This window comes from Microtus pennsylvanicus, chromosome 11 (assembly GCF_037038515.1).
Source record: "Microtus pennsylvanicus isolate mMicPen1 chromosome 11, mMicPen1.hap1, whole genome shotgun sequence".
NCBI classification, from domain to species: Eukaryota; Metazoa; Chordata; class Mammalia; order Rodentia; family Cricetidae; genus Microtus; species Microtus pennsylvanicus.
In genome coordinates, this window is record NC_134589.1 from 89,809,833 (window position 1) to 89,837,340 (window position 27,508).

The 27,508-nt window shown below is 53.8% G+C and overlaps 2 protein-coding genes across 3 annotated transcripts; both read left to right on the forward strand.

Annotated features, from left to right (window-relative positions):
• The first annotated feature begins 1,979 nt into the window (after positions 1-1,979).
• Positions 1,980-7,312, forward strand: Mcrip2 (MAPK regulated corepressor interacting protein 2). 2 transcript variants are annotated; one of them, XR_012907054.1, is made up of 6 exons: positions 1,985-2,128; positions 2,208-2,337; positions 5,358-5,492; positions 6,295-6,422; positions 6,643-6,744; positions 6,971-7,312. XR_012907054.1 is itself a non-coding variant. In XM_075941450.1 (5 exons), the coding sequence occupies exons 1-5, from the start codon at positions 2,077-2,079 to the stop codon at positions 7,039-7,041; spliced, it is 483 nt and encodes a 160-aa protein (XP_075797565.1). In that variant the 5' UTR covers positions 1,980-2,076; the 3' UTR covers positions 7,042-7,312. The 2 variants fall into 2 exon arrangements, 1 of the variants encoding a protein (XP_075797565.1); XM_075941450.1 differs by lacking the exon at positions 5,358-5,492 and having other exon boundaries at positions 1,980-2,128.
• A 2,771-nt stretch (positions 7,313-10,083) lies between these two features.
• On the forward strand, positions 10,084-27,369 carry Wdr90 (WD repeat domain 90). Its single transcript, XM_075941451.1, has 41 exons — positions 10,084-10,390; positions 10,490-10,666; positions 10,752-10,860; positions 11,033-11,203; positions 11,420-11,534; positions 11,630-11,697; positions 12,045-12,139; positions 12,209-12,427; positions 12,797-12,865; positions 14,026-14,136; positions 14,214-14,359; positions 14,443-14,500; positions 15,651-15,769; positions 15,859-16,020; positions 16,100-16,230; positions 16,297-16,413; positions 16,745-16,980; positions 17,164-17,303; positions 17,475-17,605; positions 18,714-18,844; positions 19,094-19,255; positions 19,371-19,499; positions 19,703-19,818; positions 20,472-20,512; positions 20,689-20,820; positions 21,066-21,254; positions 21,484-21,581; positions 21,982-22,084; positions 22,254-22,375; positions 22,514-22,673; positions 22,765-22,955; positions 23,229-23,397; positions 23,486-23,597; positions 23,944-24,115; positions 25,293-25,415; positions 25,532-25,706; positions 25,816-25,946; positions 26,031-26,174; positions 26,247-26,366; positions 26,504-26,588; positions 26,931-27,369. The coding sequence occupies exons 1-41, from the start codon at positions 10,115-10,117 to the stop codon at positions 27,104-27,106; spliced, it is 5,631 nt and encodes a 1,876-aa protein (XP_075797566.1). The 5' UTR covers positions 10,084-10,114; the 3' UTR covers positions 27,107-27,369.
• Positions 27,370-27,508: the final 139 nt, after the last annotated feature.

A 27,508-nucleotide genomic window follows, 5' to 3' on the forward strand; every position in this document is an offset into this window, starting at 1 on the left:
TACTCTTTGATCTTCAGGCAAGCTTTATTTATTAAAATATAAATATCACTACACCCAGTATGCTATCTTGCCTCCACTGGGTATGAGTGATTAAGAGCAGCATGTTCAAGGCCACCAGATTTGGGCTACAGTGGCCTTGGAGAAACTGGCTGTTTGGTTGCTAGTGGGTGTGGATCAGGCATTGTGGAAGTGGGAATGAACCAATTTGGCCAGGAGTGGCCCTTTCTTCCCATACACGCCCAGGTCTGGATTCCCTGGGCAGGGCTTGGGGGCAATGAGGTGAGGGGACAGATTAAGCAACCTTTTTTTTTTTCGAGACAGGGTTTCTCTGTGGTTTTGGAGCCTGTCCTGGAACTAGCTCTGTAGACCAGGCTGGTCTTGAACTCACAGAGATCCGTCTGCCTCTGCCTCCCAAGTGCTGGGATTAAAGGCGTGTGCCACCACCGGCTAAGCAACCTTTTCCACAGGCCTGGTGCACAGTTACTTCCCGGGGATTGAAACATTCCCTCCTGGATGGAGGAGGGAAGCCCTTAAGACTCAAGAAGCTAAGACAATTTGAATCTTGAGAAGCTGAGGAAAGCTTCAAGATTCACCTCTTACATGCTCCAACAAGTGACCCCAATAAACCCAGGGGGTCACCGACTAGACTTCAGTGGCATTCTTGGGTCTATCGGTGGGTGTCCTATCTCAGCAGAGTGGACATTTCTCATGCCTCCCTAGTACATGTCTTCACAGAGCTGGAGAAGGGGAGGCCTTTACTCTCCAGCCCTCCTCTGGATAACACAGGACCAGAGTGCCCTGGGCTGGAAGAAGCATGGCCGCTTGGCCCTTTTGGGTAGTTGTCCCCTGGAGTTCCACTGGCAAGCCACAGAGGTGTTTGGGGTACTCTGGGGTTGAGGTAGATCAGCTACCCACCTCACCCCTTCCTCAATGTGTTTCCTGCTTGAGTGGCCCAAGTCTTGGCAGAAAGACCTGCCTCCCTCTGTCCCTGGCTCCACAGACTGATACAGCAATAGGGACCTTCAGGCCGGGTGGCAGGGGCACAAGTCCTGGGAGATACATTTCAGGCCCTCACAGCTCTCAGCTCAGCATTCATTTTATATCCACAGACCTGATGGAGATCTGGTTTCCAGCTTCCCTAGTCATTGGGAAAGGGGCCCCTCCAGGAAGGCTCAGGACGTAACCTGGAGGAGAGGTTAGTACTCTAGGATGGGATATCCCCTGGTCTTCCCCTGGCTCCCTGCAGGGCAGCCTTGATGTCCTTGTCCACTGGAGAAAGTCACAGAAGTTCAAATGTACTTAAACACACCTCTCCTTTTAGACCATCCAGTCTAAGCAGACCCAAGACAACGGGGACCCCATCAATCCAGGCTTAGCCAAGCACTTGGCTGAGAGGCCTCAAATATACTCTTTTTTTTTTAAATTTATTTATTATGTACACACACTGTTCAGCCTCCATGTATGCCTGCAGGCCAGAAGAGGGCGCCAGATCTCATTACAGATGGCTGTGAGCCACCACGTGGGTTGCTGGGAATTGAACTCAGGACCTCTGGAAGAGCAGTCAGTGCTCTTAACCTCTGAGCCATCTCTCCAGCCCCCCTCAAATATACTCTTGATTTCAGGGTTTGCACAGGGTCTCCAGCTCAAAGAACCCCAGCACACAGAAGCCCCTCCCCTACTCGAAGAGCCTTCCTCCCCAGAAATCTCAGACACAGACAGACAGATACACACACACACACACACACACACACACACACACACACACACACACACGCTTGCTTGCTTGCTTCAGTGCTCCAATCTGGAGATGGCTTACAGTCTGGCGTACTCGTTGGTGAGTGCACCAGGCCCCTGGCTCGGCTCAAATCTAGTGGCTTGGCCAATTTTCTAAAGGGCTGGAAAGGCTACCCAGTGGGCGCGGTTCCTTTAAGGGCAGGGGGCGTGTATGGGTCGCTCCGCCCCTCCCCGTCTGTCCTCCGTCCTTAAAGGGGCCGTGCCCCAGGGGCCGCAGAGTGACGCTGGTGGAGGGTGCCTGCCTGATCTAGCCGCTGCCAGGGGCAGGCGGTACGGCGCACCATGTACACCATCACCAAGGGGCCCAGCAAGCTGGTCGCGCAGCGCCGCACAGGTGCGCAGGTTGGGCGGGAAGGCGGGACGTCCTGACCGCTGAGCCGCGGCGGCTGACGCGCCCTCCGCCCGGCCCGCAGGTCCCACGCAGCAGCAGGTAGAGAGCAGACTCGGCGAGCTCCTGAAATGCCGGCAGCCCGTACCGCCGACCGCGCTACACACGCGCGAGCAGCCCTCGGTGCAGCCTCAGGGACCCTGGCCCCTGGCAAGGTGAGCGGGCCGCCCAGCACGAGGGTGACCTTGGAGAAGGTTGCTGGGGACCACGCGTCGTGTCAGGCAGGGGGCGGGGCGCAAGCGGCTCGCGGGCTTCGACTCACTGGCCACTCGTGGGCCCGCTGGCCAGCTGGCCTGCGTGGACCCTGGTGGCCACGTGGGGCCTTGCCGGCTTCCTGCCGGTCAAGGATCGCAGGTACCGAAGACCGAGGGACCTGGCGACCTTGGGCCGCCAACTTGGACCCCTTGGGAAGCGGTCGAGGTCAAAGTTGTGGAAAGTTGCCCAAGGCTCTAGCCCTCAAGGTCTTCAGGCCCTGTCCTTGCAGAAAAAGTGCACAGTCCCCCCCCCCCCCCCCCCCGCTGGCCTTATCAGAGTCCCTGCCCTTCACTGACATCCTGGGAGCATTGGAGCCCTCCTCCTCAGCAGGTGCCAGGACCTGTCAGACCCAACCGTTTCCTGACTTTCCCAACCAGCAGTGTGCCCAGGGTCCCAGGGAAGCTCAAACCTGGCTGCTTTGGATTTCAGCTACTGTGACCTGGAAGTGATCCCACTCCTTCAAGGCTGAACCTTATACTTCTTTGGCTTAATTTACTGTTTCCTGTGCCGGTAGACTTTGCTCCTGATCTCTGCAGCATGTAGGCTTTTGGGCTCAAGATTCTGGTATAGGTAGCATGTGACCAACTAAGGACCCTAGGCTCTCACAGGGACCCCAAGTTGAGGATAATCTGTAAGGAGGCCAAGAGTTAGACTAGCCTCGGCTGGAGAGTCCGGCTGGAGGGTCCGTGTGATTGGATCTACCGCTCTTTTTTTGTTTTGTTTTATTTTTGGTTTTTTCGAAACAGTTTTTCTGTAGCTTTGGAGCCTGTCCTGGAACTAGCTCTTGTAGACCTGGCTGGCCTCCAACTCACAGAGATCCACCTGCCTCTGCCTCCTGAGTGCTGGGATTAAAGGCCACCGCCGCCCCGGGTCTACCACTCTTCTCTCTCAGCTCCTGCGCTTCAGATGCCATGGGGGGAGACACCTGTGTGGACTGTGTTTGCTGTTCTGGTAGAGGTGAGGGCTTCCAGCTAGAGAGGCATGCTGGTGGCTCTGCTCTATTGTGAATGTTAAGTTCTCACCCAGAGGTCTGTCCTGGGGACAGGATGAGCCTGGGGGCTTCCTGATCATAGCTTATGTCCTCCTTGCCCTAGTCTCTGGGAGGACTCTGTGGTGGTGCAGGGGTGTGACCACAAAGTGGTCACCCAAGCAGGGAGCAGGAAGCTGGAGTAGCCTTGGTGACCAGCTCATCTCTTATCTGGGAAACCACCTTTTAAATCCTCGTTGTTGAGGGACAGCGAGGACAGGCTTATGGCAATGTTGGCGTGGTGTCCAGGAGTAGGACAAGGTAGTGACATTCTCCACAACTCGAAGTTGCAAGGGACACCCCACTGGCTATTTCATCTAAGCAGGAAGCTAAACTGGTGTGGAGGCCTGGAGGCACCTGTCAGCTGCCAGCAGAACCCCTGGAGCCTGAGGGACATTGACTCCAAGAACTTCTGGGCTCTAGGAGCTGAGGAGACAGGGCAAGGTGTCCTTTCTATTTCCTCTAAGGTTGTTGGGTAACTGCCTCTTCCTGTTCCCTGATACTGTCCAGCTCCTATAGTGCTTCCACAAGTAAATCCACATCTAACCCTGTATCTTCTTTTTTTTTTTTTTTTTTTTGAGACAGGGTTTCTCCGTAGTTTTTGGTTCCTGTCCTGGAACTAGCTCTTGTAGACCAGGCTGGCCTTGAACTCACAGAGATCCGCCTGCCTCTGCCTCCCGAGTGCTGGAATTAAAGGCGTGCGCCACCACCGCCTGGTACTCTGTATCTTCTTAAGGCCATCAAAATTGCCTCTGTCCACCACCATCTTCCCAGTCTTGCCTTCCAGGGAGCCTCAGCTACTGTCTCTCTCTCTCTCTGGCCAGCTCTAGAAGGAAAGAACATGGGAGGCCCTGGTCATCCTCCTGCCGGCATGTAATAAAATCTCAAATCTTTCAACCCACTCATTATGCATGCTGCCCATAATGATGGCCAGGAAGTGGGGGCCTCTGACATAGTCTTTCTCCTGGCAAGAGACAGATGGAGAGACTCCAGATGAGATCATGTGATTGGCCACCTGCCCCCCAGAAGCAGGTGGAGGAATGTTCAGGGAGCACTAGGCAGAAGAGAATTGGGGCTGAGGCAAAGTTATTAGCGCAAGGGACAGATACTGCTAAATCTTGAAATTGATCCTCTTCGTTGGGTGACACAGGCAGGAAGTTTCTTTTCCCAGACTGAAAAATGGGTGACAAGCCGGTCACCTTGAGGGGGTAGAAGAGTACACGAGAGGTCTGCAGGGCACTCCGTCCTGGCACTGCAGTCAGTGTCCCCAGGAGTGGTTACAGGTGCACTCTGGGACTGGTGCACTTTCCCCTAAAGAGCCTTGTCTTACATAATTGTGGCCTCCAAGCAGGGGCGGGGAAGGGCTTAGCTTTGGGTTTGTAGTCCTTGCCCTCTGGGGCCCCATCGCAGCTCCAGGGTCACCAGCCTGCTCCTTTGCTATTCACAGCCTCTGGCTGGGATCTCCTTCTTTTAAGAATCGGAGTAAGCCACAGCTAGGCGTGGTAGTCCACACCTACCTGCACCCTAGCCTCAGTGAGGCGTGGTAGTCCATGCCTACCCGTGTCCTGATACTTAGGGCCATTTCTGTAAGTCTAGACCCGGCTGCAACAAAACGAAAACATACATGTAAAAAGTACACATGTCCAGCCCTCATGCGTTCAAGTGTGAACCCTTTTGGGGTGTAGGTGGTTGCAGGCAAGGGGGAGACTTCGATTAAAAATGCCTTTATGCCTTCTGGTTCACCAAATGCTCAGGTACCCTATGCATCTGGGAGGAGTCCTGCCTCCCTGTGGTCCCCACCTGCACATCTAAGATTTTCTGTAGCCGCCAGACCCTGCCAGCCCTGGGGCTGGCAGGACCCTGTGCCCCTCAAGAACCTCCTCTTTATTTTAGTGCCCCTCTCACCTGAGGAGGAACCCAGAGCGGCGTGGGCCACCTGAGCCCAAGAAGGCGAGCAGGCCTACCGGGACCGCGAGTGCCTGGCGGAGTGGCGGGTGCAGCCCAGGACTCCGGCTCCCACCTCCTGCTGTAGGTGCGGCCCCATTCTCCCCATGGCCCCATCCCAGGCTTCATGAGCACAGGGCTTGGCCAGTTGCCAACAGCTAGCCAACTGCGATGGCACATTCCTGCCCTAACCTGGGCCTGCATGGCTGGGCTGTGCTCAGCTGCCCCTCCTCCCTGAATGTAGAATGCAGCACAGGGCTATGTGGGGGACAGCTCACTCAAGTTGCCCCTTTTTTCTAGCCTTGAGGAGTGGGCCAGGCTTAAGGTCGTGTTGTTCCCACTCAGAGACCGCCCTCCCCAGCATTCTGTGCTCACCTCCCTGGGGCCTGGGGGCAGCCAGGGAGAGGGAAGGGCAAATGCTGACCCCTCCTTGTTCCGTTTGTTTTCCAACAGTGGGAGTGTCATTGCAGTGACTGGGTCTGTGGGGCATCTCTAGAAGAAGGGGGTGTCTGTGCCTGGTGGGTGGGGATGGGCTAGAGTTTTGATTAGGCAGAGGTTGGAGCCCTGGAAGCCTGCCTGGCTGGGAGTTTGGGAATGTGGAGGAGTACTCTGTGGGACCCTGCCAGAGGTCTGGATAGAGGACTGAGGCGTCTTCTGACTTACAGTCACTCAGCCTTCCCTGGGTGCAGAGCGACAGGTGTGAGCTGAGCTGGAGAAGGCTCAGAGTCTGCAGCGAAGGGCAGCTGCTGTGTGGTTAGGGAAGGGTCTAGTTTGGGTCTGTGCCTGTGCAGGTGCAGTGGGTATGTGCTGAAGCTGCTCTTGAACTCTTCAGAGTCGCTTCTGGAGCTGGCTGTGCAGACTGTATCTCTCTCTTACCCTCCCACAGTCCAGGGCCGAGGCTTGTGTTCAATCGAGTGAATGGCCGGCGGCCCCTCACCACATCTCCATCCCTCGAGGGAGCCCAAGAGACCTACACACTGGCCCACGAGGAGAACGTCCGATTTGTGTCCGAAGGTAGTAAGGGACCGGGGGTATGGCTCAGGCCACAGAATCCCAGTAGTGTGGCCCTGGCTCTGCCCTGTCCTTCCCCACTATAGCCTGCCTCTTAGCAGCCCAAGGGCCGGACTTTTCTTTGGCTTTCTACCTGGTCATGTCCATTCCAAGGTGGCCACCAGGTTCTGGGGTGGTAGGGATGCCAGGGGCCTGGTTCATTCTAACTGTCCTTCCCCCACAGCCTGGCAGCAGGTAGAGCGACAGCTGGATGGCGACCCTGCCGATGAGAGCGGCCCACGGCCTGTGCAGTATGCAGAGAACACTCCTGATCCCCGGCTGCAGAGTGAGCCTCCCCCCACGCCCTGTATCCCCACAAGTCCCCTGACCTCGACCTCTCCACCAGGTTCTAGCCCTAGCGGGTTGGGGAGGGAAGACTTGGGCCAGACTCCCCCATTTTCCATCGAGTGCTATGCTTGGGATCCAAGGTAGAAGCTGTGGTCGGCTGGAGGGCAGAGGTACCGGCCGGCTTAGAAAACAGCACCACTGCCCAGCCTTTCTTCTACCCACAGACTTTGTACCTATTGACCTGGATGAGTGGTGGGCACAACAGTTCCTGGCTAGGATCACCAACTGTTCCTAACACCTGTCCAGGAAGGAATGCTGCCATAGTGGACCCTTTGCCCAAAGAGGACCATGGTGCGCTGGTCCACCTTGTGGCCTGGCTGGGTACCGGCCACACCTGAAGTGCCAACATTTGGACTTTTGCACCTGTCGTTCCTTTGGCTTGGCTGTCTCAAGCTGCCAGAGCCAGAGGCCAAACCTGTCTAACCTCAGTCCTGCTCACTGTGCCCAGGGACCAGCCCCTGGGGCTAGCAGGGAAGAGTCCAGACTAATAAAGTTGAAAAACTGCTCTTGAGAGTCTGTGCCTGGGGAACCCAGGGGGATGTGTGTTGGGTCGTGTGTCTGCTTCTCTCGTTCTCAGCCTCAGACTCTGTCATGCTCAGAATTGGACTCAGGCTTCTTTTTTTTTTTGGTTTTTCGAGACAGGGTTTCTCTGTGGTTTTGGAGCCTGTCCTGGAACTAGCTCTTGTAGACCAGGCTGGTCTCGAACTCACAGAGATCCGCCTGCCTCTGCCTCCCGAGTGCTGGGATTATGGACTCAGGCTTTAGCATGTGAAGCCTGTGTTCTACCAGTGACCTACATCCCCAGCCTTCTGCTTACCGCTACTGCTTCCTCTTCCTTTGCTTTTTTTTTCTTCTCTTTTTGGTTTTGTTTTGTTTTTTGTTTGTTTTGTTTTTCAAGACAGGTTTCTCTGTAGCTTCGGAACCTGTCCTGGAACTCACTCTGTAGACCAGGCTGGCCTCGAACTCACAGAGATCCACCGCCTCTGCCTCCCGAGTGGGGTTAAAGTGTGCCACCACCACTATGCTTTTTTTTTTTTTTGTTTGTTTGTTCTTCCTCCTCCTCCTCCTTCTTCTTTGTGAAACAGGGTCTCAATATGTAATCTAAAGACATGTGCCACCCGTCTAAAACTTTTGATCCTCTTGCCTCCCCAATAGCTGGGATTATAGACTGGGTGTCAGCATCCCCTTGTAATCCTATCTCTTTACCCTTGGGAGTAAGTAGCAAGAGTTACAGCTTTGTCCAGCTCTTCTTTGTTTTGTTTGTTTTTATTCTTGATATAGATGGCTGGCCTGGAACTCATAACTGCTGGGATTAAAGGCATGCCCCATCGTGCTGGGCTTAACCAGAGTGATGGGGCACTTGACCAGCTCACTTTGGAAGTATGTAGACCCAAGCTATCCCATCTGACTCTACTACCTCTTTTTGGCAATTGACAGACCCCAAAATCAGACCCTAAGAGTCAGGTGATGCTGGCTATGGGCACAGGGTTGCAGACCCTAAGAGTCAGGTAATGCTGGCTATGGGTACAGGGTTGCATTTTTCTTTTTCTTTTTTTCCTGCCACATAAAGAATTAAATAGCAGGAAAGGGGTATTACCAGAAATGTTGGTGATACCTAGTCTCCTCTTGGGTTTCTTATTTTCATTAATATTAGAATCTAAGAGGTCAGGCAGGCCAGGCGGTGGTGGTCTTTAATCCCAGCACTTGGGAGGCAGAGGCAGGTGGACTTCTGTGAGTTCAAGGCCAGCCTGGTCTACAAGAGGCTCCAAAGCTACAGAGAAACCCGGTCTCAAAAAACAAAACAAAACAACAAACAAAAAAGAGGTCAGGCAGGAGGATCTCTGAATTTGAAGCCAGTCTGGTCCCACAAAGTGAGATCCAGGACAGCCAGGAAAACACAGAGAGACCAACAGAAGCTCAAGAACAAAGAAGGGTTTGAGAAAGTTTTACCCTTTAGAAGAAAAACCCCAGGGCAGGCAAGCTGTACATAAATCTCTGATCTGCAGGGCAGGGAGGAGGAGAAGGAAGAACAAAAGCTTTGCTGTTGCAGATAAGGCAGAGGTCGTCAGCCACTGGCATCTGCCAGCCGGGGAGGCTCAGGCCTTTAATCCCTGAATTCCAGGGGCTGACAGAGTTCAAAGCTAGCCTGGTCTACATAGCAAGTTCTAGGACAGCCAACGCTATATAGATTCTGTCTCAAAAAAGTTGAAAAAGAACAAGGAACCCAGCACATTAGTTGAGTTTTAGAAACATACTTAGTCCAGCGCCTGAAAGAAAAAGTTCCCCTGACTGAGGCCTCAGGAAGACTGGGTCAAGCCTCACACTGGCTTGACCGGTACAGACTGCACTAGGGCACAGGGATTCTAAAAAGGAAGAAATAGCACTTTATTGTAAGGTGAATCCTAGGGGTGGTTCCCTAGCCAGGTTCCTGACACAGGGTTAATTAACCCTTAAGGGGTAGGTTAGGGCATGTCTCCACTTAGAGGTAGAGTTCACTCACTTTTTTAAATAACTTTTTTTGTGTGCATTTGTTTGAAGGTACCAGAGTTAGACAGTTGTGAGCTGCCGTGTGGGTGCTGGGAATTGAACCCCGCTCCTGCGGAAGAGCAAGCAGCCATTCCTCCAGTCCTAGAGGACATTTTTACACAGGGACTGAACTGGACCGGGACCCTAGCCCTAGACTGCAGGTCCTGCCTCCTCCTCTCTCAGGTCTGTAGGCCTGGCTGTGGGATATTGCGAAAGATGTCTCAGGGGTCTTTGTGTATGCGGTGAACCGGTGCTGACTGTGGTTGTTTGGCATCCTAGCCTCAGTGGGCACTGGTAACTTGTTTTCCTGAAGCAGGGAGACCTAGAGTAACTGGATCAGGTGCCTCCAGAGGGTTGGAAGGCAGAGATGAGGCCCCGCCTGGGTGGACCGTGGATATGGTCAGGCCTCAGTATAACCTCTCCTGCTCCCACACAGGAAAAAAGGTTCAGCCCCTCAAATATGGGAGGCCTCAGAGAGGGTTGGCGACTACCCATACTTAGCACAGCTGCCGGTGACCTGGGTGGCTGGGCGTGGCTACAGGCCCAAGCAGGAAGCAACAGTGGGAGTGGCCAGGGAGAGCCCAGAGAAGCCTGGAAACATTCAAGAGGGCGGGGTTTGAGGGGGGCTGCTAGGCAACCGGGTGCCACGCAACCAAGGGAGTTTCTGTGCGTCGCCTTGGCGGAAGTGACGCGACGTTGCCAGGCGGCTGTTGCTAGGCGCCGTGATGCGTGTCTTGCGTAGGACAACGTCAGCTGAGGCGGGAAGCGCGAGCTGCAGCGCCATGGCTGGCGGTAGCGGTGCGCGCCCGGCGTGTTGTCGTCTGGTCTCGCGTCCCGGGAGTCCCGGGTCCGAGGTTCCCCCTGCGTCACTGACTATTCGTTGCGCGGAAGCCCGTCCCGCGGGCGGAGGCGAAGGGGCGCGGCGCGCTGCCCAAGACTGGTGCTCAGGCGGCGTTCCTTCTGCAGCCTGGCAGCACCCCTTTCTCAACGTATTCAAACACTTCAGGGTGGATGAGTGGAAACGGTCCAGCAAAGAGGGAGATGTGGCCGTGGTGACGGTACGGGCCGGAGGCCTTCCTGCTCCTGAGAAATCTTCCGGTGGACACTCTTGAGTATCCCCCAGCTTTGCGCTGTTCACAGCTCCTCTCTCTTTGTAGGACAAGGTCCTGAAGAGCGCCGTGTATCGCATCCGTGGATCGGTCTCTGCCAGCAACTACATCCAGCTGCCTAGAACCAGCACCCAGTCTCTGGGGCTGACTGGGCGGTACCTGTATGTGCTTTTCCGGCCCCTGCCTACCAAGTACTTTGTCATCCACCTGGACGTGTCCACCGAGGTGCTCAGCCTGGAAGGACGGCTGTGTGTTTGATGCTGCCTATTCCCTCGTAATCTCCATCTAATGACCTCACTCTGCCTCACAGGACGGCCAGGTCATCCGTGTGTCTTTCTCCAACCTCTTTAAGGATTTCAAGTCCTCTGCCACATGGCTTCAGTTCCCCTTTGTCTTCGAGACTAAGACGCCCAGAAGAGGTAGTGACACCTGGTTCAGGAGGGACAGCTTGAAGGCCTAGAACGGGATGGTACAGGCCCGGTTGGGCTTGTATGTGGCCCTGAGGACGGCTGGGGTCTGGGGCTGAGAGGGTTGCAACTATGGAAATGGGGAAACAAAACGATAGGTGTTGACCTTGCACCTGTTATACAGACCTGGCAGGGGTAGCGCCTCCTAATGCCCGCTGGACCTGCCTGCAGCTGGACCTGCGTGACATTCTGATGTTCTACCTGAGCCGGCACTATGGCCACCTTAAGAGCATCAGGCTATGTGCCAGCCTGCTAGTCAGAAACCTCTACACCAGTGATGTGTGCTTTGACCCCGGTAAGGCCCACACTTCATGCCCAATCCTAGTCAGAAGGCTGGAACCTTCCCCTGGCAGATCAGAGCCACACACCAATGCCCCCGGTTCTAGAAAAAGCATTGGGGTGAGCTGGTGGCCCAACAGTATACTAGCAGATGCCTGGGTTTGCAACTTGTCTAGGATGGGAAGGGATAGGACAAACTCCCCTTGATCTAGAACAGCCCTGACCATTGTAGCTGTCACCGTCACTGAGGCCCGGCGTGCAAAGTTGCCTGTCAACCCTGTGCCTCGAGAAATGGCCTTCCCAGTGCCCAAAGGGGAGAGCTGGCATGACCATTACATCCACGTTCGGTGAGCAGTTCTGAACATCATGGTGGTGAGGGGCCAGGTTGATCTTCAGTCCCCAGATACTGATTTTGCCTCTGCCTGTGTTTGCCACCCATGAGGTTTCCAAGCGATGGCTCAAAAGCGCCTTATGAGCAGGTTGAAAAGAGGCATTCCCCTCCAGAGACAGGTAAGCTTGTGACATTACAGGGTGCATACATTGGTGGGAACAGGGTCAGGGATCCTGAGAAGGGTTCAGTAGTGTGGAGACTATAGCTGGTGTGTGCCTGGCACAGAGAAGGGCCTAGCCAATGGTCGTCTGAGCTTCTAGAACCACTTTTAAAGTCTGTGCAAGTGGCATCTGATTCCCAGGCTTTCCATTTGGGAGGGGAGCTGCAGGGTCTTGGGTAGAGTGATGGCAGCGCTTGTGGTGTGGTGTCTATAGAATGGGTGAGGGAAGCTACCTTTTCCGCCCTGTACCTTTGCTGACCTCTGGCTACTCGTCTCTGACTCTTTACTCTGTTGTGGTCTTCCTAGGGCATGTATCACGGTGCCGGTCTCATCCAAAGGTCTTTGGCAAACCTTTACAGAGCAGTAGGCCCCCCGTGGTCCAGATATCTAATCCCATCTTGGTGAGTGCACTTGGGAAAGGGCTAGGGAGTGGTGGCCCTAGGGTGCTGATGGCACACGTTCTGCTACAGCCCTGCAAGGTCCCCTCAGCACCCAGACTCCTTCCAGACGTCAGCCTGACCTACAAACATCCAGAGGTCTCCAGTGTCGCTGCCTCCAGCATCCCTGGCCAACATCCTTCGTCCTGGGATGAGACCACTGATGCACACGCAGTGGGCGGTGGCAGACATGTGCTGGCCAACAAATCATCTGGGGTGCCCATGGCTCTTGAGGACCTTGGGTCCTGTAAGGTGAGTGCCCAGCTGAAGGCTTTTGGGCATTAGTGAGATGAGGTGCTGGCCAGCCTGAGGCCCTGAGCTGTATTCACAGTGGACGGGCCTCTAATCCTTCCTGCATTGAGCAAGAGCCCTTGTAGATGAATACAGAAGGGTTTGTTCTTGTTGCCAGCTCTAAGGGTCACCCCCAGATAGTCTGTCACGGGATAGGACATGACATTTATGGAGGCTTTACCACTGCAGCCAGAAGATGACTGCTAACAGGAGCCCCACCCCCACCCCCACCCCATACCCAAGCTTTTCCTTTAGAGGTAGCACAGGTGGGGGCATTTGCAGGGGCTGGAGTGTCTTCCTCAAATCTCATTTTTCATTTTCCTATTTCAGCTCTTCCTCCCAGACCCAGTCCTGAGGCTCAAGGGAGTCATCGGTTTTGGGGGTCACAGCACCCAATGGGTGAGGCTTTGAGGCAGTTTCCAGGCCGGTTCTCAGTGGGTGGCATGAGTGAGTTGTTAGAAAGAACAGATTTCTAGTCCTGTCTTGGGCACTTTCTTCCCTACGGTCCTTAAGAGGCCCTGCCCTGCCCACATCTGCCCATTCTTGTGTGGGCAAATGTGAGTCAGGTCATGGGTACCCCTATTAACTTGGCAAGGTCTGACAGGCAGTGGCTGGGTCAAAGGGCTCCCAAGGACCCAATAGCTCTGGGTTACATCTTTTTTTTTTTAACTTTTTAAAGATTATTTTATGTGTATGAGTGTTTGGCCTGCATGTATGTATGTGTCCCATGAATGTGCTGGGTACCAGGGAAGTCAGAAGAGAGTATTAGATACCCTGGAACTGGAGTTATCTATAGTTGTGAGCTATCATGTAGGTGTTGGGAACTGAACCCTGGCCCTCTGTAAAAGCAGCAAGTGCTTTACACTGCTGCCCCATAGTCTCTAGCCCCATAAAGATTTGTTTATTTTATGTGTGTATGCCTGAACGTACGTACAGTTACTGCATGTGTGCAGAAGCCCACAGAGATCAGAAAAGGACATCAGATCCCCTGAACAAGAGTTACAGGCAGTTGTGAGTCATTGGTACTTGGAGTAGAACTTGAGTCCTCTGCAAGAGTAGTAAGCCCTCTTTGCTGCTGAGCCATCTCTCCAGCCCGCTGCATCTTTAGACCTTCTTGAGTATGGGTCTCTGATCCAGACTGGAACTGTTGGAATTGGGTGTGGTGTGGAATACTGACTCCAGCACGTGCAGTGGGCTTCTAGGCAAAGCCTCGGTTAGAAAGGAGTAGTATTTCTCTCCTTCCTGCCCACCAAGGACCCTGGGCACTCAGCAGTCCTTTCTGGGCATGGTCTCTGAGTCTTTGGTCTTTTGCTACCAAGATCACCAGTCTCTTATGTTGAAGGGCCTTTAGTTGTCTCAATAAATTCCTGTAATGGGGGGACAGATGCCTCATGTGTGTGTGCCAGCCTTCCCTTCTAGTGATTTGTATGCTAGCCTTCCCTTATATGTGTGAAGTATGTATGTCTTTGTGTGTGTGCATGTACCTCCCCTTCTAAACAGTCAAGAGGAACTTGACTGGGTTTCTGTGCGTGACTTTGGTTCTGTCCCTTTTGTGGTAGGCCCTGTGGACCAAAGATGGCATGGCTGTTGTCTACCCCTGCCATGCAGTCATCATCGTCCTACAGGTTGATACCAGACAGCAGAGATTTTTCCTTGGCCACACAGACAAGGTACACGCCTCTTGGGCCTGGGTGGGGAGAGGTGAACTACAGGCCATGTATTTTCCCTCTTTATTATCCTTCTCCAGGTCTCTGCCCTGGCCCTTGATGGGAATGATACACTGCTAGCCTCAGCCCAAGTGCAGCCTCCCAGCATGGTGCGACTCTGGGACTTCCAGACTGGAGGATGCCTGTCCCTCTTCCGCAGCCCACTCCACACCATCTGCTCCCTCAGGTGCAGTGGCCTTGGGGCGGGGCAGCAGTGGGAGTTGGGGGGAGATGCCCAGAAGCTGCTGACATCATCTTCCACATCTACAGCTTCTCTGGCAGTGGGGCGCTCCTCTGCGGTGTGGGTAAAGACAGACATGGAAGGACGGTAATGTGTCAATACACCTTGTAGAGGAGGTGGGGCCCTGTCACTTGGATAGTGAGCTCCATCCAGTATCTGGTTTCTAAAACTCTTGTCTATGTTTGTTTCTGTTTATTAAAGTAGTATTTATGCCTTGCTTTGAGGTGGGGCTAGAGAGATGACTCAGTGGTTAAGAGCACTGGCTGTTTTTCCAATCCCCAGTTCACTTCCAAATACCAACATGGAGTCCCAGGGGGATGGGATGCCCTCTTCTGGCTTCTGTGGGCACTGCACATACATTGGTGCACAGACACATTTAGACAAACACTGATATACACAAAATAAAAATAAATTTATTTATTTGGTTTTTCAAGACAGGGTTTCTCTGTAGCTTTGGAGCCTGTCCTGGAACTAGCTCTTGTAGACCAGGCTGGCCTCGAACTCACAGAGATCCACCTACCTCTGACTCCAGAGTGTTGGGATTAAAGGTGTGCGCCACCACCGCCTGGCTAATAAAATATTTTTTTAAAAAGAGAATCGTGATGGGCTGGGTGTGGTAGCACATTCTTTTTGTCATCCTTCCCTCCACCCCCCAGATGGGTTTCTCTGTAACAACAGCTCTGGCTGTCCTGGAACTTGTGCTGTAGACCTGACTGGCCTCGAACTCACAGAGATCTTCCTACCTCTGCCTCTGAGTACTGAGTTTAAAGCCCTACCACTGGGGAGGCAGAGACAGGTGGGCATGTGTCTAGGCCAGTCTGGTCTACATAGTGAGCTCCAGGCCAACCAAGGTGACACACTCCAAATCTGTATTTAAATGCTCAGTACTGTCAGAGTTGCAGGCATTTAGTGCTCTGAAGTGACCCAGTGTTTCAGTGTGAGCTACCTCTGGCTTTTTTTCCCTTGAATGCTAGGAATTTAATCCAGGGCATCACCTGTTAGATAGTAGCTTTGCCACCAAGATCTATACCCGGCCTCAGTCAGGTTTTGTGTATATTTTCAGGCAGCTACAGCTGCACACTGCAGACTTGACATCTAGGGACAGATTTCTAAGTCCAGGGAAAGCCTCCGCCTATCGAGGGGCTATGGCCTCAGCTAGTCCTTTCAGGGTAGGGCCAGACAAAGATCTCACAGGGCTTGGTGTCTACACCTGGAGTTCATTGTGGGTTTATTGCAGGTGGTAGTGGCCTGGGGCACAGACCAGGTTGGCCTTGGTGGCGAGGTAGCCGTCCTTGCGAAGGTGCATGCTGACTTTGATATTCAGACCTTTCGGATTGCCTTTTTCGATGAAACCAGGTGATGTGGCCAGGCAATAAGGTACCGAGGCAGGGTCTGTTGGGCCTTGAGCCTCCTGCTCCGCATTGCTTACCCCTCCGTGCCTACAGGATGGCCTCATGTGGTCGGGGCAGTGTACGGCTGTGGCGACTGCGGGGTGGTGCCCTACGCTCCTGTGCTGTGGACCTAGGCGAGTATTGTGCACTGGAACTCACTGACCTCGCCTTTGCACATGCCCTGGATGGCTCCTGGGCACCCTCGGGTAGCATACTGTGAGTCCCCTCCTTCGTCATTACCCAGCCCACCCCATACCTTGAGTTCCCTGCCTCACCTCTTACCTTCCTTGGACAGCTTTGTGTGTAGCCATAGCGGCCACATCCTGGAGATTGACCATCAGCGCATGGCTGTGCAGCACATCCGCCGCCTGCTGCCCACACAGTCCCCTGGGGTTCCGCTCACTGAGAAGCAGAACTTCAGCTTGGGTAGGTGGGCACCTGTCCCTGGGGGGAGTGGCATGACATTGAGGTGCTGATGCCTGCCCTTTCCAGGGTCCGGCATTGCCATCAGCAGCCTCAGTGTCTCTTCTGCCACATGTGCTGTGGGCTCTGAGGATGGCTACCTGCGACTCTGGCCCCTGGACTTTTCCTCAGTGCTCCTAGAGGCTGGTGAGACCGCAGATATCTACTTATCCTGGCTTGGGGAGGGTGGGGTTCTCTGGCTCTGGTTTTGATAACACTATTCCTGGTCTGGACAGTGAGTTGAGAGGTCAGGGCATTGTCCTGAGCCTGACACCTATCAATACAGGAGTGGCTGCAGGCTGGTTTCACTGGGGCTTTGAGGGCAGTGGCTAGTGGGCAGGATACTCTAGTGACCTTGGCAGCCGTAGAACAAGTGGTTGGTGTCTTGGGACCTCAGTGCCCACATAGTGTGGTGTGACATTTCCTGGAGTTCTGGAGCTTGCCGTGCCCCAGGCCTGCTGACCCACCCTTCCCACAGATCATGACGGCCCTGTGAGTTCAGTCTCCTTCAGTCCCGATGGCCTGCGCGTGCTGTCCACCACTACTTTAGGACACCTGGGCTTCCTTGATGTCCCCTCCCGGGAGTATACTGTGCTGGCACGCTCCCACATGGCCCCAGTGCTGGCGCTTTCTACAGAACAGAACCGGGGACAGATGGCCACTGTGTCCCTTGACCACACTGTCCGCATTTGGGACCTGACTACCCTCCAACAGGTGGGGAATAGCAAAAGGCAGGTAGGTCCAGATACCACACAAAAGGGCTGTGGGCAGGGGGGGCACAGGGATTTGGTCCTTCCAGTCCGATGTCTGGAACTTGGTGTTAAAGTCGCCTAGGGTACTCTTTTCTCTTGGGTTCTCTTGGCCCTTCCCCCCTTCATGGTGGCCTCTTCCCTCCAGCTGTATGACTTCTCGTCCTCTGAGGAAACCCCTTGTGCTGTTGCTTTCCACCCCACACTGCCAAACTTCTTCTGTGGCTTCAGCAGTGGGGCTGTGCGCTCCTTCAGCTTGGAGAACTCTGGAGTCCTGGTAGAACACACGTGAGTGCCCCTGGGGGATCAGGGCTCACAGACATTAGCAGTGAATGTGGAAGCTGAGGAGATGTGCGGGATTCCAAGTGGGGAAGACCCTTTGCAGGAAAGCCAGTACCACCACGAACCCCATCTTAGCTCCCAGGACCAAGGTCAGTGAGTGTCCCATGTGTGGTGCAGGCGTCACCGAGGGGCCATCACCAGCCTGGTCATCACCCCTGACGGCAGATTCCTGTTCAGCTCCTGCTCTCAGGGCTCCCTGGTCCAGTACAACTGTGCTGTCTCCCGATGCTGCGTCCTACGTGTGGCAGGTCAGGCTCCTAGCCACTCACTGGTTCCAAGGCACTGCAGAAACCTGTCTTAGTTTGCTTTCTATTGCTGTGATAAAGACCATGACCAAAAGCAGCTTGGGGAAGAGAGGGTTTATTTCATCTTACACCTTACAATCCATCAAGACAGTTTAAGGTAGGAACTGAAGCAAACACCATGGAGAGCCGCTTACTGGCTTGATCCCCATGGCTTGTTCGTCCTGCTTTCTTACACAACCCAGGACCACCTGCCCAAAAGTGGCACTGCCAAAATCGGCCCTCCCTTGATTAATCAGTCATTAATAAAGAAAATGTTCTGCCGGGTGTGGTAGTGCATACCTGTAATACCCGCACTCAGGAGGCAGAGGCAGGTGGATTGCTGTGAGTTTGAGGCTAGCCTAGTCTACAAAGCAAGTTCCAGGACAGCCAGGGCTGCTACACAAAGAAACTCTGTCTTGAAAAATTACAAAAAAAAAAGGGCTGGAGAGGTGGCTCAGAGGTTAAGAGCACTAGCTGCTCTTCCAGAGGTCCTGAGTTCAATTCCCAGCAACTATATGGTGTCTCACAACCATCTGTAATGGGATCTGGTGTCCTCTTCTGGCCTGCAGGCATACATGCAGGCAGAACACTGTGTACATAATAAATAAATCTTTAAAAAAAGATCAATCACTATGATGTATCACATAAAAAGAAAAAACGTCCCCACAGAATTGCTTACAGGCAAATTTAATAGAGGCATTTTCTCAATTTCCTCTGCCCAGAAGACCCTTGCTGTGTCAGGTTTCCAGGAATATCTAACCAGAGCAGGGCCATTGCCTCCACTCTTAGGGCCTAGGTTATGCCATGTGCTTCCTCACAAGCCAAAGGTCAGTAAGGGTCTGTGCCTACCCCGCTGTAGAAGGTGGGCAGCCTGGGCACCAGGAAAATGACTGGAAGAGACCTGTTAAAAGGGCATCTATGCCTCTGGTGAGTCATGTGACCATGGCCTATGAGGACTGGCGAACTGAAGTGTGTGTTCTGTGGAAGCTGTAGAGGGCCAGTGCATGCTGCAGGGGAGACGGGATTAACTGTCTCCTGTCACCTGCTGACCCACCGCCCTGTGCTGCTACAGCCAACATGCTATGTCAGGATGGCCGCCCCAACCCCAATATCCTGGCAGTCAGTGGAGACAGCTGCCGGCTGGCCTTTGTGGGCCCCTCTAAGTGCATGGTGACAGTCGTGGAGTCAGCCTCCCTGGACAAGGTGAGTGTGGGACCTCCTGGGTCAGGGGTTCTACCCGGCTAGATAGAAAGCGGTACAGGAGTAGGTAAGAGGCTGCAGCTACTCAGGAGCAGGCCCAGGCCTACCTACTATGCTAAGCGGGTTCTGGGCTCACCCTGCTCTCTGAAAGGTCAGCTTCCTATGTGGGCGTTATGTCTAGGTGCCCAGGTGGGTGCTCCTGAAGCCACTTCCTCCCAGGTTCTGGGTGGTGCTAGTGTCTCTTGCCCCCAGCTACTGCATGTTGATGTCAGCACCCTCAACCTGGCCAGCAACCACCTGGACTGGGCTGTGGCTGTCTGCTTCTGCCCTGGGGACTCAGGCCATCTGCTGGTGTCCACATCCTCTAACAAGGTTGTGGTACTGGATGCTGTGTCGGGACACACTATCCGGAAGGTGAGTCATGGGACTACGGGCAGCTGGCCTGCTGATCCTTCCCTGTTCTTGCAGCCTTGCCCCCAGTGCCCACTGTGCCACCACAAAGGGGCGTCTTAGAGAATGCTTCCTCTAGTTTTCCAGTGTCCGCTCCAGAGCCTGCTCCTCCCTGGCTCTTAGTGAGGATGCTCGTTTGCTGCTGGCAGCCACTGGCCGGACCATTACAGTGTGGGATTATCCAACACACGCGAACCCCAGCTGCCAGGTATGTGCTGAGGGCTCCCCATAGGTGGCTGAGGAGACTCCTGGAGGACCAAGTGAAGGAAGGCAGGAGCTAGAAGGAGGGAGGGCGATGTGCAGAACCCTCTGCCCGCTGAGGCCAAACGCTACACGGGGATACCTAGATACTGGGAGTTCAGAATCCTAGACATGCTCTGGGTCCCTGTGCGTGCTACTTTCTGTCCCTAGGTTTACATTGGCCACTCAGAGCCTGTGCGTGTTGTGGCCTTCACCCCTGATCAGCAGCAGGTCCTCAGCGTGGGGGATGCCATCTTCCTCTGGGATGTCCTGGCCACCCCTGAGAGGCAAGTGTCTGCCCTTCAACATGTCTGTGTGTGTGTTGTTGGTTGTGTTTTACTCTTTTACTCTTTGGTCTTTCAGGGGGGCTGCCACCATCTCCCAAATAAATCACACATGGAGGTGTATTCTTAATTATTATAAATGCCAGGTCTTAGCGTGGCTTGGCTTGTTTCTAGCCAACTTTTCTTATCTTAAATTATTCTGTCTTTTTTTTTTTTTGTTTTGTTTTGTTTTGTTTCGGGACAGAATTTCTCTGTAGCTTTGGAGCCTATCTGGAACTCAAACTCAACTCACAGAGATCCGCCTGTCTCTGCTCCCTGAGTGCTGGGATTAAAGGCGTGCGTCTCCACTGCCCGGCCCTTCTTTCTTTTTCTTCCTTATTTCTCCTATTTATTCTCTGCCTACCAGCCCCACTATCCTTTCTCCTGCCTCGCTATTGGCCGTTCAGCTCTTTATTAGACCACCAGGTGTTTTAGACAGGCAAAGTATCTCAACTTCACAGAGTTAAACAAATGCAGCATAAAAGAATGCAACACACCTTTGCATCATTAAACAAATGTTCCACAGCATAAACAAATGTAACACATCTTAAAATAATATTCCACAACATGCATGGGCCTTTTGCTGACTGCCTCCTGACACCTTTTCTTGTTCTCAGTGACCAAAGTGAACCTGGGGTACCTACAGTCCATGAGGCTGGTGAGTGACCAGGCTTAGCTGGCAGAGGAGGGTATAGCACTGTTAGTTGGGTGGAGCTGACACAGGTTGGGCAGATGGCACCATCTCCTCTGATATGTCTGTCATCACCACAGAGACTGTCTCCCTAATAGACAGATCTGATATGCCCAACCCTGATATGGTCTTTCTATCTCTAGGCTCCAGTGTAGGACAGTTGGAGGACCTGGCATCTGGGGCCAGTGGACTCCCTCGGCAGCAAGTGCCCATACCATCTCGGGCATCACCACCCCCACTGAGTATCCATGACAGACCCCTTGAAGGCAGCGTTGGTAAGGGCTGGAGTCCTAAGCAGGTCTGGGTTACCTGGACTCAGTGTGTTCCTTGGTGCTGATTCTGGGGTGGTGTCAGGCCAGGTAGCTGTTTCCCTCACCTTCTTTCTTTCAAGACAGGCTCTTAGCATTTAGCTCTGTAGACCAGGCTGGTCTTGAACTCACCAAGATCTGCTTGTGGGGATTAAAGGCATGCACCACCATATCTGGCTCTGTTTCCCTCTTTTGGTTGGTCCTAACCCTAGGCACCTTTTCCACATCGGATGAAGAAGGGCTCTGTAAGGAGAACCATGATGTTTCTGAGGCATTCCTCCAAGCCCAGGCACCGACCCCACCTGTGCTCGTAGAGAGAGAAGCCAGTGGAGCTGGGGATGGTCCTCGGGAGACTGCAAAGGGTTCTTGGGCACCGGCTGTAGTTCATCATAGCCAGACAAGTAAGCAGGTGGCCACACGCAGGGATTGAGGCCTCAGTCAGGGCAGTTTGGGGGTTTGTAGTAATCTTACCTGAAAGATGAGTTGAGGTCACCTCCAGGACCCTGGGGATCCTGGTATACCTGCAGTGGGTGGAACACAGCTGTCTGCCTAGCAGGGTTGGGGGTTTGTGTTGGGGAGGGGTCTCAGCTGGTAGTAGTTCAGTGCCCTTTGCTCTCCTCCTCCTGTCAGGTGAATGGAGCCTCCGGAGAGTAAAGACTGGGCTCCCAACCCGTCCGGATTCCTACAAGCACTTCACAGCTCGATATAAGGCCTCTACACGAGTCAAGGTCAGCGGCACACCATGCTGCCACTCTCGGGGTTTCTGAGTATTCCTCTGGTGACTGTGGGCCCTCTCAGTCTTCCCCAGAGTCTCTTTTAGGTCTTCTTCCCAGAGGGTAGCTTTCATGCCATGCACCCGCACACCCACCATTCTGTGGCACATATGTATATACTGCTGGCGCTCTGCTGAGCCCACCTCTGTCTCTCCAGTGCTGCCCCTCCTGGGCCGCTCCACACCCCAGGATCAAGTCCTAGTTCCTATGGCTCCCACCTGTCCCACCTATCTCTGTATTGATACCCTGGGTCCCTTACCTGACCACTCTGTCTGTATGTCTCCAGTCAGCTTGACCATGTAGTTTTGGGGCCAGCTGTGCTGATTATCAGCTTTCTGGGTCTGCTTCCTTGTAGAGTGTCTCCTTTCCGCCCGTTGGCAGGGAGCAGCTGCGACTAAAGACCGTTGTGGGCTACAATGGGAACGGGCGGGCCAACATGGTTTGGAGGCCCAATACAGGTAGGGCTAGAGTGCCCAGTCCCATCCTCTAGGGCGGGTCCTCCATAGCAAATGGATGCGAGATGTCAGTTGAAGCTTCTAGAGTGCAGGGCACTGGCACATGCCCTTGTGATGCCAAGGCCCCGTGAGGTCTGATTATCAGCAGTGACAGGAACCTCCTTGCCTACAGGCTTCTTTGCCTACACATGTGGTCGATTGGTGGTGGTGGAGGACCTGCATTCTGGCACCCAGCGACACTGGCTTGGCCACCCCCAAGAGATCTCTACTCTGGCACTCAACCAGGATGGCCAGGTGCGTGTCCGTGGGCACAGTGCAGCGGAGCTTAGTTCTAGCTCAGCGTGAAGGGCACTGTCCTTGCTTCTCCTCCACTTAGCAAGGGCAGGCGTAAGTAACGATTTCCTCCCTGACCACCTACCCTCCTACTTGCAGGTCTTGGCCTCTGCCTCCTGCTGTGGCGGCACAGCTGCCCGCTGCCAGATCCGCATTTGGGATGTCCCCAAGGGCATCTGTCAGCACCTCCTTTCCCACCATGACACAGCTGTGCAGGCTCTGACCTTCTCCTCCGATGATGAGTTCCTTGTGACCCTGGGTAGGTGGGTTTGGAGAGGCGGAGAAAGGGCAGCCTTCCGAGGATCTCTGGTGGCCGGACTGCGCCTGATGTCCCTGTTTTGTGTCCCCAGGGGACTATGCTGACCTCACCCTTGCCCTGTGGAGCATGGCTACCTATGAACTCCTGTCATCCACTCGCCTCCCAGAGCCTGTGCATGGTGTAGCCTTCAACCCCTGGGATGCCAATGAACTCATCTGTGTGGGCACAAGTGCCATTACCTTCTGGCTCCTGCAGCACCATGGGACAGATACCAGCTTCCAGGTACCGGACTGCTGGCTGAGGTGTTTCTTTTCTTTGCTTTTTATTCTAATTTTATTTTATATTCATTGGAGTTTCACCTACATGTATGTCTGTGTGAGGGTGTTAGATCCCCTGGAACTGGAATTACAGACATTTGTAAGCTGCCATGTGTTTGCTGGAAATTGAACAGCTAGTGCCGTTAACTGCTGAGCCATCTCTTCAGCCCTGAGGTGTTGAATGGGAGTCTGGTTGCCTCGGGGCATCACTGACCCATAGCCATGCTTGTGCTGTCAGGTTCACCGGGAACCAGTCCCAGAGGAATTGGGGGCATCCGAGTTGACCTCACTCTGCTACGGGGCCAGCCCCCTGCTCTACTGTGGCTCCAGCTCTGGCCAGGTCTGTGTCTGGGACACTGGCACTGGCCGCTGCTTCCTGGCCTGGGAGGCTGATGAAGGCGAGATTGGTGGGTGCCCAACAACCTCTATGACCCCCAAATGTACTAGCTGTCACAACCTGGGGGGTGGGTATCTCATGCCCACCCTGTCTTCTAGGAGTGCTGCTGTGCTCGGGTTCGAGACTGGTCAGTGGCAGTAACACAAGAAGGCTGCGTCTTTGGGCTGTGGGCGTTGTGCCAGAGCTGAGGCGCAAGGGTTCAAGTGCCAGGTGAGCTGCCATGGGCCTCTCGCCTGCACTATTCCCTTGGGTTTTGGCTGCAAATTTCAAGTCCTTGTTGGCTCCTGCAAGCCTCACCCATTCTGTAACACAGCTCTCACATAAAGGCTGCCCTACATACCTGTCCTCAGCTGCATCCCTCCTTGAGAATACACTCAGGCATAGCATGGGCCTTTCAGGCTGCAGACCAAGGAGAGATGGGCTTGAAGCTCCTGCTCTCTGTAGGGTCCTGGTTCCTTTACCCATGAGAACACAGCACCAGATGACTGCTGGTTCCTCCATCACCTGGCATACTGGCTGGCTCGTGTCTCAAGACTCCTTTCCCCTATCCTTTTAGATCCAGTTCTGTGTTCATGGAGCGTGAGCTGACCCTGGATGGGGCTGTTGTGAGTGCCAGCTTTGACAGTGGCATGGACATGGGTGTAGTGGGCACCACAGCTGGCACACTCTGGTACATCAGCTGGACAGAGGGCACTAGCACCCGCCTCATCAGTGGCCACAGGAGCAAGGTGAGCCTGCTGGGCTGTTAAGGAAGACAGGGTTTCTACCACCCCAGGCAGGACAGGCTAGGGCAGCCCCATTTCCTATCCTCTTCCCACACCCTAATCATCTTGTCTTCAGCTGCTAGTGTTCTTAGGGAGACTCAAGTGGACCCTCTTGAGTCCAGGCATTGTTTATATCTGCTATGGGCCTGACTGACTCTGCAGTCTTCTAGATCCTTGCTAGTGTTTCTATATTTTACTTATAACTTGTTGAGGAGCCCACATCACCTGCTTAGCAGTTCCCAGAGGCTGCCTCTGCTGACATCATCAGAGTCCTACTGTGGAGTTCAGGTGGCAGAGGCCCCAGAAGGTTCTGGTTGAATCTGCTCAGATCCAGTTGGAACTGGTCTGGGTGTTTCAGGTGTGGCCAGGCCAGTCAATTGATGGGAGTATCTGGATTTATTCATGCCTGACAGTCATGTGATAGATAGATCCTGCATGTGGCCTGTATCGGGCTTCCTCCACTGTCCATCAGAATTGCAGGTTCATGCAGGCTGTGTGTCAGTGCGACCATCCTTTCTATGGCCAGTCTCCTCTTGTTCAAATAGCCAACATGTTCTCCCTCCTTCAGAAGTTTGGATCACAGCCCTTGAGCTGTGCTGGCAGTCCTAACTGCCATGATATGAGCCTCACGAGCCCACTGTTGGATCAGCTGATGGGGCCCAGGAGCAACCCCTAACCTTGAATTTTCTCCAGGACGTGTGATGCATCAGTTTACACTGAATTCCTTTGGTTCGTGGTGTCTGTGCCACCCTCCTCCAAAAACCCTGATTCTTAGTGGTGCCCACAAAATACACACCTGTTTGCTCATCAAGACAGTCAACAGCCTGACTGGGAAAAAAGCCACAAAGCCACGCATGTCACAAGCACTAGAGACAGCCAAGTATTTTGCGCTTTTGCTTTTAGTTTGTAGCCGGCTGGAGACACGTGGTCACATTATATATTTTAGGTTCTAACAATGTTTCCCACCTACTGATGGGGTCATCCCCAAGACTAGGGAAGTAGCATGTACATTCACATGGAGATGGTTGGGCCAAGTGGGCTTGGGCAGGAGACAGATGTTCCTGTGTGGCGGCCTGGTCCTGGAGACCAGGGTAGGAAAGGCCCAGCTAGGCATCCCCTCAGCCATACTGGGCTCCGACAGGTGAATGAGGTGGTCTTCAGCCCCAGCGAGTCTCACTGTGCCACCTGTGGCGAGGATGGCAGCGTGAGGGTATGGTCTTTGGCCAGCATGGAGTTGGTGATCCAGTTCCAAGTGCTGAACCAGGTAGGTTGGGGGTTGTGAGTGCGGATGGGATTTAGTGTATGCTCAAAGTAGAGCCCAGGTCATATGCTGCATTCCCATGCGCTGAAGCCAGTGCTGTCACCTCCCTGGGGCACCAGAGCTGCCTCTGCCTTGCGTGGAGCCCCCCAGCCTGTGGACGCCCAGAGCAGCAGCAGGTGGTGGCAGGCTACAGTGATGGCACACTTCGAGTCTTCAGCATCTCTCGCACTGCAATGGAGCTCAAGATGCACCCCCACCGGACTGCTCTGACAGCCATTGCCTTCTCCACTGATGGTGAGGAGATGGGGCCACAGAGTGATGTGTCAACCTCATCTCGCCCACATCACACTTCAGGGCATGGGCTAGGCTCACAGGGTGGCAACCTGATCTCCATCTGGCACAGGTCAGACCATCCTATCTGGAGACAAGGATGGACTTGTGGCTATAAGCCGTCCCTGCACAGGAATGACCTTCCGTGTACTCAGTGACCATCGGGGTGCTCCAATCTCTGCTATCCAGAGCACAAGCAAAGAGGTAAGGCAATCTCAGGTGATGGTGGGAAGAGGTTTGGGGTGCTTTGGGCAGTCGGCAGGTTCTCATATTCCTCATTTCTCCCAGTATGGAGACCTAGGGGTAGAGGGTGCTGACCTGTGGCTGGCTGCAAGCGGGGACCAGCGGGTCAGCATCTGGGCCTCTGACTGGCTCCAGGACCGCTGTGAGCTCCTGGAGTGGTTGAGCTTTCCTGCACCTGCCACCTCAGAGGTAAGAGCTCCCAGGGCATATGGGTGGGGATTGCGACCTGCACAGTTCAACACAATACACTATTTCTCACAGACTTTAGGCCTCCTGCCCCCCTCTCTTGCTGCCTTCTGCCCTTGGGACAGGGCGATACTGGTGTGCGTGGGCCTTGGTGCACATGAAGAAGTGGTCTTTTACAGCCTCCGCCAAAAGCAGGTTTGTGAGTTATGATAGGATTGCTGCCTTGTGGATGGGCGTCCAGGGCTGTGCATGCACGGTCATAAAGTCATGGAGTCCGGGCTGTGTTCCTAGCAGGAGTCCCCTGTGTCATGCTGTCTGCTGTCTTCCTACAGGTAGTGCAGAAGACACCGCTGCCCTTCTTTGCCATGTCCTTGAGCCTGTCCGCAGGGGCCCAGCTCATGGTGGTTGGCTTTGCTGGTGAGTGCTGGTAGATACACTTGTGCTGTTTTGGGGAATGGCAAACTGGCTCTCCTGCTCTTCACCTCTGTGCCTTGGGGCTCCCTCTCTATGAAGAGTGTGGAGACATAACCCCAAAGAGGGCCTAAGCTCAAGGCAAGGTGCACGTTACCAACTGCAGCACCTGCGTTGAGGCCAATGGGATAGCTTTGATGGCCTTCTGCCATAGCAGGTTTGGTGATATAGAGATTGATCATGGTCGGGATTCCACTCAGCAAGATCTCCTGGTGCAGGCGGGGCACAAGAAGATTGGGCATCCCTCTGGATGCTGCCTGGCCCTCTCATCCTGTCATCTGTCCACAGAATGCATGCTGAGGCTCCTAGACTGTGTGTCAGGGACTGCCCAGGACTTTGAAGGCCATGATGACTCAGTACACCTGTGTAGGTTCACCCCGTCTGGCAGACTGCTCTTCACAGCTGCACACAATGAGATCCTGGTGTGGGAAGTCACCAGCCCTGAACCCTTGCTAGGAACATAGGCAGAAAAGCCAGGCTGTGGATTGCTGCGTGCTGAACCAGGACAGACTGGCTGGGACAGACTTCAGAACTACACTGTTTTGAATGTGGGTGATCTGAAAAGATTTAAGGAGGCTTAGAATGTGTGAGGACATGGATTTGATCCCCAGAACCATTCCAGAACACACAAAAGACAGCATACTGGGATGGTTTTTCACAGGAAGGTTGTTTTATTGTTTTTATTTTGTACAGTTTAAATAAATAAAAGCTGGCATTTGTTATATTGATACATTGTTTTATTATTGCCTCATAAATTGCATCTCTGCATCACTTCTGTCCTGAACTCAGCCTTTGCCCCTATGCCCAGCCCTGTCCTTTGTCCAGCCTTACTAGCCACTGGCCCTGAGAAGCTTATTGGGTCCAAG